We start from the raw sequence: 15,825 nt of genomic DNA, 5'->3' as shown, positions 1-15,825 counted from the left end.
ATCGCATCACATGTGTCACAGAACAAAGAGATCTTCTCTTAGATAATATAAATACTAACTTTCTCAACAATTGAAGGCATGAACTAGAGAAAACACAAGATAATAATTTAATGAAGGAATCCAAGGTATAAAGCTTTCATCTTCTGCTAACCTATACCCTACACAACAAAGATCAGGTTCAAAGAATTTCTCAAATGCCGACATTAACAAACATATTTTCTTGAACTAAATCTGAAATGGGCTATTGTCCTTAATCTCTCACACAAGGCATGTGAATTTCAAAATGGGGGCTACCTGAATGGGTGACTCCATTTGAAATCTACACCCCTTGTGTGACTGTGGGAGATAAAGGTTATGTCTTCCATTGGGGCTGTATGGATTTCAGCTGGAATAACCAAATTTAAATATGCAGCTTCAACTTGTGTTACATGCTAACTGCAAAACACAGTAGTACAAACTGGACGTAAGCCAAAATATTGCCGATATTCAAGAAAATGTGTTCTAATGGATTCACATCATTTTTTATGTGATTCACATCTGTTAACACAACAAAAGGTAAGTTTCCAAGAGTTCTGAAATATTTTGTTATCATCATACTAGTGACGGAACCAGGAATTTTAGGGGGCAAAAATTGCCAAAAGTTCCCTAATATTTGGCATTTTTGGCCTAAAAAGTAGGATTTTATTAACATTTCTTATTATGACTGAGGGCATTTGGAGGTGCAAATTCCCCCATGCCCCTCCCCTCCCTTGGCACCGTCACTGCATCCTACCAACCCTGAAATACTACCCTAACACAAAATATATAAATTTGAAAACATGATTCTCAAATTAAGAATCCACCATTTTTCTCTCATTGTCCATGATAAATGGTTTGGCTGGTTTCTATTCAAAGTTTTCAAACAAATTCCACCGGTATAAAAAGCATTGAGGCCGGAACCACAGTTTGTTTGACACATAATCCAGTAAGTCTCTTATGGTGTTAAGATGCGGCCTGCTTTCTCAGTTGATCATAGATTTTTTCCTTGATCCAGTCTTTGTTGTATGGGGCATAGGTTTTTGTGTTTTTCTGCAGTCTGCAAAATAAAAAAAATGCCAGTACTTAACAAAAAGGTCACATTTACATTACATGATGAAAGGATGATCGAATGTATATGTCGAGCTGAGATAAGAAAACCCTGTTTACAAGCCCGGATGACCCAAATTTTGCATTTTTAGATTTTTTTGGTAGCTGTATTAAAATATTAAAAGCAACCCTTTTTTTTGTCGAAGTAGATTGATTTCAACTGAATTTTTTTTAAACAAATTCAGCAAAATTCAACAAAAATTTTCAGCTTTTTGTGATTTTTTGGTGTCATTTAACCTCTTCCAGATATAAAAAAAAAATCCAGAATGACCGATCCTCATTCGTAAGTCTATCTACCCATGAACAGGTTTGTTTTTTTGTTACCTAAAGCGCTCCACAGACTCCGAGTATTGTACGTACAATATTGTATGTACCATATATACGTTATTTAATCTATTGCCATTCTATTTCCAGTAATATTTAAGTTCTAACGAATGTTTGATGACGAAAAATCGATAATATGTTACATACAATATCTAGCAGAAATATATTATCGATTTTTCGTCATCAAACATTCGTTAGAACTTAAACATTGCTGGAAATAGAATGGCAATAGATTAAATAACGTATATATGTTACATACAATATTGTACGTACAATAAAAAAGTCTGAATACTGCTTTATAGATAAGAAGATAAGGCAAACAACAGTACTGCTCCATTGATCAATAAATCACATGCTATGAAGCATGCGTTATCCAAATGCTCTATAAAAGTTATTGTGACGTAATTTGATGATACTAATTTTGCTAGGAATGTGTGTTCAACGTGTGTAGGTAGTTACAAGATCAAGATTTTGTAATTGCCAATTTACCACTATTGTATCACTGATGTACTCTGTCTGTGCCCTACATGTACTCAGTGGTAATTAGCATAAGTACAATCAAAATTGGGCTATTACATTTGGAATCCGTACACCCCCAATAGAAGACATGACCTTAATTTCCCACACAAATGTGTATTTTTCAATCACAAAACCCTATTTGAAATTTACACTCCCTACATGTATGTGGAAGATTAAGGTCATGTCTTCCATTGGGGGTGTATGAATTTCAACTGTGGAATAACCCATTCAGATCCATTCCAAATATTCTACCTCCTGGTCCCACACTATATGAAATCTAATGACGTATAAATTAACTGACATTTGTGATAAACTGTTTCTATCCCAAATAACACGTAACCAAAACCAATCTACACTATAGGAATACTTAAATGATTATCCATATTTACAAAGCAGAGGCAAAGAAATATTCCAGACATTTAGTATGACTTATTCAATGTATGTACACCATCCAGTACTGATCATGAGCTTGATGAATTACATCTGTGATGCCATCTACTTAAAGCGTTGGGGAAACTATATCTTGTTCAAGCTTTTAATTGCATTAAGACACTATTCTAAATACACATAATACATCAAAACAAGAATGTCCTCAATAATTGATTGGTCATTAGTCTGAGCAGGGTTAATTAAAAGCAATAAAGTTGATTTTAAATTTTAGAGAAATGAACTGCAGTAATGATACCACACTTAGAGTGTAAAACAAAATCAGAATGATCAAGAAATTAATGACTGAATGAAATTTAGTGTAATTTAAAAGGTGCCGCTTCAATTACTGTGTAAAAGGATTCATTTGAATGTGCGTCAGCCATGCACAAATTGAAAAGACTGCGATCAATGTCTTTGAGTCTAATCAATCAATGACACACGCTGACAGCAGGTGAGTGGAACATATGAGGCTATGCAATACCACTGTGCATTTCTTAAATTGCATAAAATTTTACACCAGTATGGTATCATTCTGATTTTGTTTTACACAAGTGCGCAGTGGTATTGCAATTCTCTGTGCTCCATTTTAACGTGCAAACAAGTGGACACTTTCAAGCTATTCCAGTTGAAATCCATACACATCCTATGGAAGACATGACCTCAATCACCCACACAAGAATGGAGTCCCCTATTCAGGTAACCCCATTTGAAATTCACACTCCCTGAGATTAAGGTCATGTTATCCACAGGGGGGTGTAAGGATTTCAACAATAGCCCATTTTAGATTACAATTGTATCACGTTTAATACATCATGTCTACATATTTTATGTTTTGTACGTCTGTTTATAATCTGTGCACAATACCACATTATCAACACATGAAATACAAAACGGGTAGTCAATGTAATTTAATAAGGCAAATGATGACAGATATTAAGATCAAGTATTCAATATAGGTTTCCCCTTTTAAGATTTTCAGTCAGCGGATACTGGAATATTTGTAATCCATATGAGTCTCACTCTCTGCAGCATGGCAAATGAGACAAATCGAGTCATTCTTTCCATTTCAAATCCATATACCCCTGTGGAAAATTTCACTGCCATCTCAATTTCATTCCCGCTGCAATTGAGCAAATTTATAAAATCCAGCTGAATTTTGCACAATTTGGCCTAAAATTACACAATTTTGTTTGGAATTTCAAAATCGTCCACACATTTTTACTTATTACGGATGAAAAATGATTGGATCTAAAACGGAATGATTGAAACTGTTGAATTTGGTTGGCCATCCAAATCTTCCACAGTGGGTGGGATGTGATTGTCAAATGGAACAGCTCATCAGTGTACAATTGATTTTCATTATCGAGTAGTATCTTTGCCTGTGACAGGTGTTGACACTCCAATCATAATTGGACTTGCTGAGATCGATGAATATTCATGTTGCACACAAGCAATTCATCCAATCATAATTGGACTTCCTGACATCTAAATGTATGAATATTCATTTTGCACACAATGAAATACAATTCATCCAATCATAATTGGACTTGCTGAGATGAGATCTATGAATATTCATGTTGCACACAATGAAATACAAGCAATTCAGTTTGCCTCATCATGTCCATTATTCTCTCCCTCCACATTTTCACAATCTCATATTTTCACAAAGTTTTTGGTCACTCCTGGCCATGCATGTGTTCAGTTTGATCACAGCCATTTGTCGCTATGACGATGCCTGTTTCCTAAGATTGACATAAATTTTCTCCTTAATCCAATCTTTGTTGAAGGGGGAGTATGTTTCCGTTTTGGGCTGATATCTGTGGGAACATAAATTTACATTTGTTATGCACACTCAGGATGATAATCACAACTGTAATTTCAACTTACTACACTTACTTTTAAATTTTAAGAATTATTTTGCAATTTTATTTTATGTTAAAAACTCCTCTGGGATGAAGCACTTCCTTGGTTCATTTACCAAACACCTTGTCACAGCATCCCAGAATACATGTGTTAAATTTGACCTTTTTCAGCCAAACCAAACCATGACATATCTTTTATACACACACATGCTTTGACCAAACTCCAAATAGAGCAGAATTCTGATGCTAATCTTTAGATATTACCAATTAAATTCAGAACAAATTTTTCCATGATGATCAACACCAAAATGACCTTACAATCCCGGGCTTACAATCTTTGCAAGTTTGCAGTTGCCACTTGAAGTCCAGGTATCTATGTAGTAGTTTATCCAAACAGTACAAATCTGACCTATTCTTAACATTTTTTTCTGATGCGAACCAAAAATGAACAGTCATAAGGAACACTTTTTCATGTTAAACTTTTAAGCCTGAAAAAAAAAATCCAGTTTGGGGATTAAATCCACCTTTTGCATGAAAGCAAATTAATTTGGAAAATGGTACCCATTTTTTGGACCCCCTTAATCTCTCCTCACCATTTGTGGTACCCATAGAGGTAGGCCCCGGCAAAAAACGCAATTTTTGGAAGCAAAAAACGAGATCCAAAATTTTAAAAAGCGAGAAAAGCAAGATTTTCCCCGAAAAATGGCACAAGAAGCTTAAAAAACGCCAGAAAATACGAAAAAAAAATAAATAAATAAATAAAAAATGTTGCCTGCCCTCTATTGTTCAGATTAGGTCAGTTTAGATTGAACATGTAAACAGAACTGCCGATGCCGGCCGTGAGTCGAAGAAAAAGTGACAAAAATTTGACCTTGAATTATGTTTTATAGTCGAAATATTCCAGTAATTCAATAAATATAATGATATTTGGCCTAAACTTGAACTCATTTGCAATGAAATGTCATTTTTATTAAGTAAAGCATTGGCTTTTGCACTTGCAATGTGGTTGCAATGCTGTTGAATTCTGCACACTTTTCCGATGGAGAAGTTCATTTCGTGGAATTCGGTGAACTTAAATGTATATGGCATAAAGCTACATTTTTATTATAGTAAGTATACTGCTTGGGAACTTTCTTAAAATGCGAGATAATTGGTAAATAGCGAGATTCGCGGTGTGAAAAGCGAGATCTCGTTTTTTGCCGGGCCTTACATAGAGGGAAATTTGTACTTATAACCCATTATCATGATTATATGGAAGGCAATCACGGGTGGCATCAGGGATAGCTTTTGTGCATCGTTCGGATAACTGAAATACATTTAGTCTATCTAAACTAAGACCACTAATTGCTCACTAATTGATAATAGCCCCTCCTGGTCAGATTCACAGCTGGGTATAATCCCTGGCACATGCATGTGTAAATCAAGTGGCACTAATCCCCCTCTCACTGATCACTTTTTTGCCTTATGCCAAGAGGGCTGATAAGTGGTCAGTGTTTCAAAGGGGATTTGTGGTAGCAGTATTCACACTTCTGTAATTGAGCAGATTATTTTTCCTGTTTAGATAGACTGAGTATGGTATATGTTCCTGTAATTTCTAGCCCTGATTGATCAATGATAAAACCTGAAACATTACTTACACTAAGCAGCTGAGATCTTCCAAGTTGTCTATGAACTGAAACAGCTGACTGATATCATATGTAATGGATGGACTGTGTGGATGTAATCTCTTCAAATGCTCCTCAAATATCTTGCACACACCTGAACCAACAGACAGGGAGAAAAATGAAAACTTCATACATGTATGAATAAACACCCCCCATTTTGAAAATAACCCCCAGGGCGTTTAATATAGTAAATAAGGTAGGTGATCGATCCAGATTGAATTACCGTATTGTTTGTAATAAACGCTCCCCCTCTAATAAACGCCCCCTCCAATTTTTCTGTGAAAAATTGACAAAAACGCAAACATTTCCATGCCATCCATCGCATATCGTAGGTAAGCTTAAAACTTGCATCAGTCATGTCAGTCACGATCGCTAAATTGAAAGGACAAAACCTGTGATGACTCAACTCCCATCCATTTCATTGCCTAATTATGGTAGAATTTCACTAATTCCATGCACTTACAGGTGTAATTTTGTTGAATTCTCACGAAAATATCATTTTCAGTGGGCGCCGCCATCATGTATAGTCGTAAATCCTCCTTTTAATAGGAGCACCATCGGGAAATTGAACCCGATTTTCAAGCTTTTTTCAATGACAATTCACTTCCAATAAACGCCCCCCTTTTGGAAAAATGCAACCCCCCCAGGGCGTTTATTACAAACAATACGGTATGTATAATTCTTGTCTTGAATATCCAGGGGTAGAATTCTGTTTCACCTGGCAAGAATCAACTGTTCTGGCAACACCATTTTACAAAAATCTTCAGATCCCCCCCCATTTAGTTTGTGTGTAGGCTCAAAAATCTCTAGATACACACAAATTCAGTTCAGGAGAATCTCTGCCACAATGGATTCTCGCCAAATTTCTGAGCCTGATATCCGAAGTGCAGTGCTGGAATATGAAAATAAAGCATTGCAATAAAATATCCTTGACTTTTGAAGATCACTTGTCAGGATAACCGAGATGGGTCGGATAAGTGGGGTGGCTGTAAAAGTGTAATAGGTTATTCCAGTTGAAATCTTCCACACAAAGAGTGTGAATATATTAATATTAACTGTCTATGAGTGTGATGGTCAAAATATAATCACGAGGTGAAATATGGATTGTTCCATTCCACGAGCCGGAACGGTGAGTGGAATGGAACAATACATCTTTCACCGAGTGATTATATTTCGACCATTACACAAATTTAAGACAGTTAATATTTGTTTTATATCACTCGCACATAAATTCTATTACTACAATACTCTTTAAGGTAGGAAATACAGTTTTTCATCAACATAACAGATCATAACACCATGTTTTGCTGTGATATACTTCACATTTTGGGGTCCACCCCATAAGTAAATTGGCGAGTCTAAGAGTCAGCGCACAGCTTGGCGCAGGCGCACTACGACGCAGCACTATGATGGTAAAAACTATCACACAGAGAGGCTGATGGTAAAAATGATAAATGGTAATCAACCAATGAACTGTCTAGAATTTATGTATGAGTGATATAATTTCAAATGGCATTACCTGCATAGGTGACTCCATTTGAAATCTGCACCCCCTTTGTGAGAGATTAACATCATGTATTCCATAGGGGGTAATATGGATTTCAACTGGAATAACCCAATGTGACATGACTTACCATCCATACATGCTACTACTGTCTCATAGTCTGAGTAGGTTCTTGTTTCTGGTTGGCCAGGTTGAATCAGTAAGATTGAATGTGCCTGCAACAGGAAACAATCAAACAGAAAGTAGTAGGATTAAATTGGGAAAAAATTGTATGCCAGCACACAACTACCATTTATAGTGCTGAGCCAATTGCGTGCACGCCATTCTATATCAATACAATCGATTGTTAAATTTAAACTTATTCATTTTGCGGGTAAATTTGGGTCCAGAAAATTCCTGCACTTCTTTGACTGACTTGAATTTGGCAAGTCACATGGTTTCTTATCTCAATGAAAATAATAATAACTTCTGTTTCTGTTGCTTATTTGATTAAATAACATTCATAACCTCATTAATATACGTGTAATCCAATAAAAAAAAATTGATTGCCTGACCGCGCACTAATTGCGAGGTCATTAATAACTCACAATGACTCCGGACGCGCCACAATGACTTCTGCGTGCGCGTATAAGCTACGCGTTATGGCAACGCACACGCCTACGCGATGCCGTCGCGCTTCTGTGATTGGTAGCTCTTGTTGTCGGCGCGAATGTTATATTCGCCTGGTTGATTTTTTTGTAGGGTAGGTTACAACAATGATTAAAACTGGTTATATTTAACAGCGTTTCATGGCATAAAATAACATAAAATGCCATTTTGATTTCTTCACAATATTAGATACGACGGTATTTTTCCTCGGGAGCAGCCCAAAACAAAACCCTCCGATTTCACACAATGACCTCAAAATAGATGGTGCGCAGTTATTATTATTATTTTCTAATTATTCATTCAAAATTCACAGAATATTTTATCTAAAATCAGCTGTATTTTGAGGATTGTTCCCATTTTCTCACATATGCATACCCTTCAAGAAACGTAAATTTGCTGAAGTCTACAATGTAGGCTACGAATTTGCCCATTGATAAGCTTCACATTCGAGGCTCGAGACCATTGCATTCTAAATCTATACTTTGATCAGCTCGTAATCGGCGGGAATTGTTTGGCTTTTACCACCACGCCGAAAAAGTAGATCCACATTAAGAGCGATATTGTTCATCTGGAAAATCTACAATGTGCATGTTAAAGAAAGTAGACAAGTATAGGACTTGAATTAATAATTTGTGATTTTTCTTGCGAGGTGCCATAAGACAATTCTCTAAATAAAATATATTGATATTAATCCGCGATATTAAAATTCCCGCTGATTACGAGCTGATCAAAATACAAAATGTAGTCGGATTCACAGAAGCACAAGACCATGTACAGCAATGGAATTCACAAGTAAACAGCCGATCACAACGGGCTATTGCATCAAAAATATATGTTGCTAAAATTGCACTTGATTTTAGACTGTTCAAAAATAGGCAATCTATGAACAAAGATACAGAATTTTACAGATGACTCACCAAAATAACTTTCATCCAAATTTCAATGTTAACAGAATAAATAATACCTGTTGCAAAAATGTGAACCCTGACTAGCCTTAGAACTCTGGCCATAGTAACTGTTTTTACTTCTACTAAGGCCAGAGGCACTTTACATTTAAAAACTGGTAGAGCCTGCTTGACCTCCCCAGTACAATTGTTGAAAGCAGGTCAATACGCTGGCGAAGTTACGTAATTTAATAATCGGACCATAGCAATAGGTGAAAATAATTTTGAACATATCGCGCTGCACTACAAGCAGGTTACACTCATCACCTGTGTATGTCTGCAATCATAGATTGAATACAATACTGGTCTTTTCAAAGATACTATTAATCTTACAGGTGCAAGTGATCAGCATGATATGGTTCAATGCAGAGGTACAGTGTGAACGTATCAGTGCAGCGTGGTATATTCAAAAATTGTTTTCACCTATTGCTATGGTAGTTAATCCGATTATTACGTAACTTCGCCAGCGTATACTTGATCGAACCAAATGTGTGTCAGGTAGATAAAACCCACTTTAGAACACACAATTGTCGGTCATTTCTAAAAATGCATTTATACTCAATCGCTTTAGCAGAAAACTGAATCGCACACATTATTGATCAGTGTACAAAATCGCCATCATTTGCATGTGCACGATTCGCTCTTTTGCAAAAGCGACATGTATAGACCGACGCCCTCAGTTGGTCAAGATGTTCACTAACAACAAGCATTACACACATAAGGATTAAGTCTCGCATGAGTAACTCATGAGTATAAACTCAGCATACACAATGACTGATCAATTTACATAGGCACAAAAGCAGGGCTGTCAACTTTTTGGAATTGCTTGGCGTGAGACAGAGGCGTAGCGGGATTTGCCGACTCCAATGTTCATTTTGTACCATGATTATTTGAGCCACGGCGCTTGTGAACGCAAAAAGCGGGGGAAGGAGGAACAAATTATTCATGACGATGCTTGCTCGAGAAACACTAGCTACGTATTTGCTCACGGATGCCCTCGCATTCGTAGCTAGCGTCCTTTCGTAACTGAATGCAGTGCGGGAATAAACATGTAAATAACACCGTATACTTTATACAATAGGCCACCGACTGCTTCAATAAGCATACCCTCAAATACCACTTTCCACATAACATGACCTACCAATTTGTTACTATACACGTTCCCAACATAATTCTCAGTAATACTTCGCATTTCAAGTGCAATTGTGTGAATATTTCATTTTGAATGGGAATTGTATTGCGCTCTTTCCACATGTTGTAGAGCACACTTCTTGAATATTTTGACAAATTGACGTCGAATGTTCTATATTATTTGGCAATATTGTCTTTTGCCAGTAGTACGTTCGAAGTTGTATCTTTGTGTTTTTGATCGCAAAGATCAGATATTTTTATAACTGATTCGAATTTGGCAGAACTTTGATGATAATTTTGCCTTTTCGGACACTAAAATGCATTCGATCCTTAATTTTGTTTCATCCGAGTCTTAAATTACCAAGCACAATAAGGTGGGTACCAATTTTATACCGATCGATGAGTATGTCCAAATTTTGAAGAAATTGTTCAAATATCTGACCTGCGCAAATCAACATCATTAAGTGTGTATTTCCCCACAGACAGACAAAATGGTGTGAGCCAGTCTATAATATACTGGCAAGCGAGTCTAATGTCAAGGATGTGTCCATGTCAATTTGTCATGTTTGTCAATTCATCAACCACGACCACGGCATGACACATGGACACGTCACCAGCTTAGTTAGAACTCACAAGTTTGCATTATAATAATATTCGTTTATTGTTATTGTAATTTGTACACCACTGAACCAAAATCATGGAATGCTCCCTGCAGTCTAGACGTTCGCTTTTCGTATCTCTTTCCTTGTTGAAGAGATATAACGTTGTGGAGATAGGAACATCCGGGACCTACTCTGCCATGTTTGGCTGAGTAACGGAACATGAACACAGTCTTTTGTGCCCATGTAAATTAGTCATTGTTACCCATGGGTTACTCATCATCAGACTGAATCATTGTCATTTACAACTGCACAAGTTATGTGTGTAATTTTAGAGCACGTTGACCGACAGAGGGTGTCAATATAGGCCTACGTGTCGGTTTTGAAAACAGCGAAAATCATGCGCATGCTCAACATGCAAGACGGCGATTTAGTGCACTGATCATGTGTGCGATTCTGGTTTCTGCAAAAGGGATTGAGTATAAATGTATCTTTAGAAATGACCAGCGATTGTGTGTTCTCAAGTGGGTTTTATCACGTTTATTAGTGACCTGGCACACATTTGTATTGGTTCGATCAATCATTGAAATGGTATTTCATTTTTTGTACTGGATCGTTCATGCATCCTCAACAAATTTTTCAATGTAAGTGCCTATAGCCCAGACATAGACTTTAAGGTCCATATTTCGAGGAGCATAACAAACACCAAATTGGTGTCGTATGACCTTTGACATGCATGCATTCTTTTGTCGAGAGTGACATGGTCTTTCAATTCGTGCCGAGTGTCCTTGCCACCTTGGCAGACTTGACTATGCTTCAGTGGTCATGAAAGGATTCAATAGATAACCTCTGCCCCAATAATCCCAAGCTATTGTCTGAAACTGCACTAGACGTTCGCCTTTCGTATCTCTTTCCTTGTTGGAAAGGTATAACGTTGAGGAGATAGGAACATGTACCGTCATCCGGGACCTACTCTGCCATGTTTGGCTGAGTAACGGTACATGAACACGGTCTTTTGTGCCTATGTAAATTAGTCATTGTGTAAAGCTGTGTTTATACCCATGGGTTGCTCATCATCAGACTGAATCCTTGACCGACAGAGGGTGTCAATACAGGCATACGTGTCGCTTTTGAAAAACAGCGATTCATGCGCATGCTCAGCAGGCAAATACGACGGCGATTTAGTACACTGATCATGCGTATGCGATTCAGATTTATGCAAAAGCGATTGAGTATAAATGAGTCTTTAGAAATGACTGGCGATTGTGTGTTCTCAAGTGGGTTTTATCATGTTAATTAGTGACCTGACACACATTTGTATTGGTTCGATCAAGCATTGATTTTTGTACTGGATCGTTCAAGCATCTCCAACAAATTTTTCAATGTAAGTGCCTCTGGCCCTAGTGGAAGTAAAAACGGATACTATGGCCAGAGTTCTAGGGCTAAACTGCACCTCGAAAGATGTATCGTAAGAACTCAGTCCTCAAATGATAGTCATATAATGACTAAAAGATAAATGACCGACTATCATTGAGGACTGAGTTCCGCAGTCTACTACCTATAGCCCTAGTAGAAGTAAAAACGGATACTATGGCCAGAGTTCTAGGGCTACTGCAGTCCAAAAATGCAAAATGAACTCTTGCAGAATTCTGCACCTTTTTCTTGCGAAGGTGCAGAATTCGTGTCACGAATTAAACACTTCGATCTTTACAGTAAAAAAACCCACAAAATTACAACTATGGAGGTACCATGGGCAACAGAAACAATCGCCGAACATTAATGAATGGACCATTTCGACATCAACTTTACAAGAAAAATTGCAATTTCACTTAAACGAGACCTATGCGGTTCCTGGATAGTAAAAATAAAATTGGAAAAAAAAAAGCATGTGTGTAATAAAATTTCGAGAAAATGAGCTACGAAATGCATTCCAATTCTTTTCAAAAGCAACCAACAGGAACCTAATATATTCAGATATTACGATACACGTTTAAAAACTGCATGTTTTACCATTTTAATGCGATATTTCAGGACTACAAGTGGGATTAAAAATACGTTCCGTGACGCTCTTGTTGTCTTGAAAAAAACATGGCGTACATAAACTTTTACAGCGGGGAAAGATCCTTTGCGTACATCAATACACAACATCATAGAAAATGCCACACCATGCGTGCAATTTATTTAAATAGTTACAGATGAACAAATCACTAAAATAAATGTATGGCAATCAGAAAAGAAACAAAACGAAAACATTTAAAGATATAAAAAAAAAAATCATAAATAAAAAAATGAAATAAATAAAATATACAAAATAAACAAAATAAATACTGTAGGCCGGCCCTAATAAACTAAATAAGCCTAAATAGAATAAATGAAATAAAATAAAATAAATGAAATAAATGAAATAAATGAAATAAATGAAATAAATGAAATAAATGAAATAAATGAAATAAAATAGGCCTACAGTGAAATGAAATATTAAAATAAAATAAACAAACTAAACTAAGGGACCGATCGTTATTTACGGCAGGGGGGGGAATGGGTGTTTTGGCAAAAATATCGACAAAAAATTTCGCGTTCCCCCCTCGCCTCCGCTCAAAATTTTCGCGTTCCCCTTGTTTTCCCAATTTTCTCCATTTAAAATTTAACAATCCCCCTCCTGTTTCAACTAAAAATTTCAGGTTCCCCCCTCAAGACCACAAAAAAATTTCGCGTTCCCCCCTAAATTTACCCATTCCCCCCCCCCTGCCATAAATAACGATCACTCCCTAAAAATACAATGAAATGAAATGGAATTGAACTGTTGAATGGAATGGAATAGAATGGAATGAATGGAATGGAATGGAATGGAATGGAATGGAATGGAATGGAATGGAATGGAATGGAATGGAATGGAATGGAATGGAATGGAATGAAATTAAAACAAGAAATGTCTTTAAAAAAGACAATGCCTCCAAGATACCAGTGGGCACCTTTTGTTATTAGTTAAGGAGACACTTATAATGCTAGCTTTAAGGTAACGCTATTGGATATAGATTTTTGTCTGATTGAAATATGTGAGTCCATTCTCTCCTGATTACAAGACTGAAAATTTTATTTTAATCGGATATTCGGTTACCAAACTGGCCTGTCAAAATGGCGCGAAACCAAGAAGTTGGCAACAACTTTCTTTTATTTTTGTTATGCAATGTTGTCAGGTAGGCCTTATTTTCTAATTATATATGAGAATTAAACAAAGTAAAATGTTCAGATCGGCTACAAAATAAGATTATATAGTCCTTGCCCCTATAATATAGGCCTACATATCTTACTTGTCAACAATGTGCTATAATTTTTGAGAAAAATGCAAAAATAGGCACAAAATTGGCCAGGGTGTAGTACCCCTTAATCTGCATTTTTCCCCTCTGATTTATTTTTCCCTCTTCTTCGTTTTGGATTTTGTCGGGCGGTCTTAACTCGGTGCATAGCACCTGATCGCTCCCGCCATTCACTGGACCTTTTAGATGTATCTTATGTGCAATATAATATTTTTGTAATTTTGTACCAGTGATAAAGTGTAATAAATAAATATGTTTGTTACACTAAATGGTTTTAAACTTATTGGCTATGATTAGACTAAATGGTTGTCGGACCAAATGGATATCGGACCAAATGATTACATGTCAGAATGATTATTAGGGGGACTTTTGGGGCATTTGAGGATTGGGCGGCATCCCCCAGCACCCCCCTCCCCCAGCCCCACCCTCCCCCTGATTACGGGCTTGACGAAATGGATGCAGGCGAAATGGATATTAAACGAAATGGTATTAGACAAAATGGCAAATCCCCGTATTGGTACAGAGACAGAGAGACAGAGAGAGATTTTAGAGGTTGACCAGCATTTGAATGAGAATTTTTTTGGGCATATTTGTAATGTTTACACATGTCCCAACTTCAACCAACATTGTTGTCTTTGTAGGTCAACAGAGCAAAGCTCGACATATTATCATAATTTAAAAATTATGATAATATATAAATGCAGTTCTATGTCCTCCCATAGAACTGCATGTCAAATGGCCAAAATAACCAGTGGGGTTTCTTTCACTTTACCTTGTTATTTCAACTTAAAATGGACAACAACCCTTCCCGGCAGTTATTACTAATATTATTTCAACATTTTGAATGAAGAATAAAAAAATTAAGTATTCTCATCAAAATGATAAGAAACTAATTAAATTTGATAAAATTGTCTTGTCATTTAAAACGGCGATCTTGTTAATAATTATTATAGAAAGAATTGACTATTGTCAAAAATGACCCAACTTACCGAATTTGAGTAGTTTGTCTTGTCAGAGGGGGACTTAACAGAATATTGTCAAATTGAAATGGATTATTGTCAAATTGGAGATCTTGTCAATATGAATATTCACATGTTAAAATAAAACGGAAACTATTCATTTTGATAAGATTGTCGGTTCAAAGTGATCATAAACCGAATCAAGATGAACAGTATATATGGGTTGTTTTACAATCAGGGTACATTTGGGCTGAGCACCATATTGTGCCCTGTTTCAAATATTAGATTAACTTGTGATTAAAAGTTGCCATGCCTAATTATTGGCCCCTATTAGTTCCACCTACAGCCACAAAGAAACTGTTTGAAATGCTTAGCAAATGATGAAAATATACATTTCTGTATGATTTTGGAACAAAATAGCCATCTCATTTGACCTTTGTGAACTTTGCAAATGATATCTCACTGTCAGCAATACCATAAAAACATATTTTGACAGTTCAGAAGTAATGTTTGAAACATGATTGTTCAAAATTGAGAACCACGTAAGATTGCGACTGTTTCATTAATTGTACCATTTCTTCAAATTTATGTTGAAAATTCCGTCAAAAAATGTCCTCTCCGTATACAAGCTCGTAATCCATAGTTAAAATTGACTCAAGACTAAAATTATATTTTCTTGAAAAACACTTATATATATCCTACAAACTCATAATAAACACTTAGTCCACTTACACTTAGTTTTCATGTATCACATGTTTGAAAGTTGGACGTCAGGTTTCCGTCAAAATGTGTCCTCTCCG

At 36.4% G+C, this 15,825-nt stretch overlaps 1 protein-coding gene across 2 annotated transcripts; it reads right to left on the bottom strand.

The window, feature by feature from the left end:
* Positions 1 to 687: 687 nt before the first annotated feature.
* On the bottom strand, positions 688 to 12,882 carry LOC140153365 (enhancer of rudimentary homolog). Of its 2 annotated transcripts, none has more exons than XM_072176097.1 (4): positions 12,760 to 12,882; positions 7,558 to 7,642; positions 5,897 to 6,017; positions 688 to 1,075 (listed from the first exon to the last, which is right to left on the bottom strand). In XM_072176097.1, the coding sequence occupies exons 1-4, from the start codon at positions 12,760 to 12,762 to the stop codon at positions 982 to 984; spliced, it is 303 nt and encodes a 100-aa protein (XP_072032198.1). In that variant the 5' UTR covers positions 12,763 to 12,882; the 3' UTR covers positions 688 to 981. The 2 variants fall into 2 exon arrangements, with proteins under 2 accessions (XP_072032198.1, XP_072032199.1); XM_072176098.1 differs by lacking the exon at positions 688 to 1,075 and adding an exon at positions 2,845 to 4,214.
* Positions 12,883 to 15,825: the final 2,943 nt, after the last annotated feature.

This window comes from Amphiura filiformis, chromosome 5 (genome assembly GCF_039555335.1).
Source record: "Amphiura filiformis chromosome 5, Afil_fr2py, whole genome shotgun sequence".
In the NCBI taxonomy this organism is placed as follows: Eukaryota; Metazoa; Echinodermata; class Ophiuroidea; order Amphilepidida; family Amphiuridae; genus Amphiura; species Amphiura filiformis.
The sequence above is the reverse complement of the archived record's forward strand: the minus strand, read 5'-3'. Positions and strand labels throughout refer to the sequence as shown.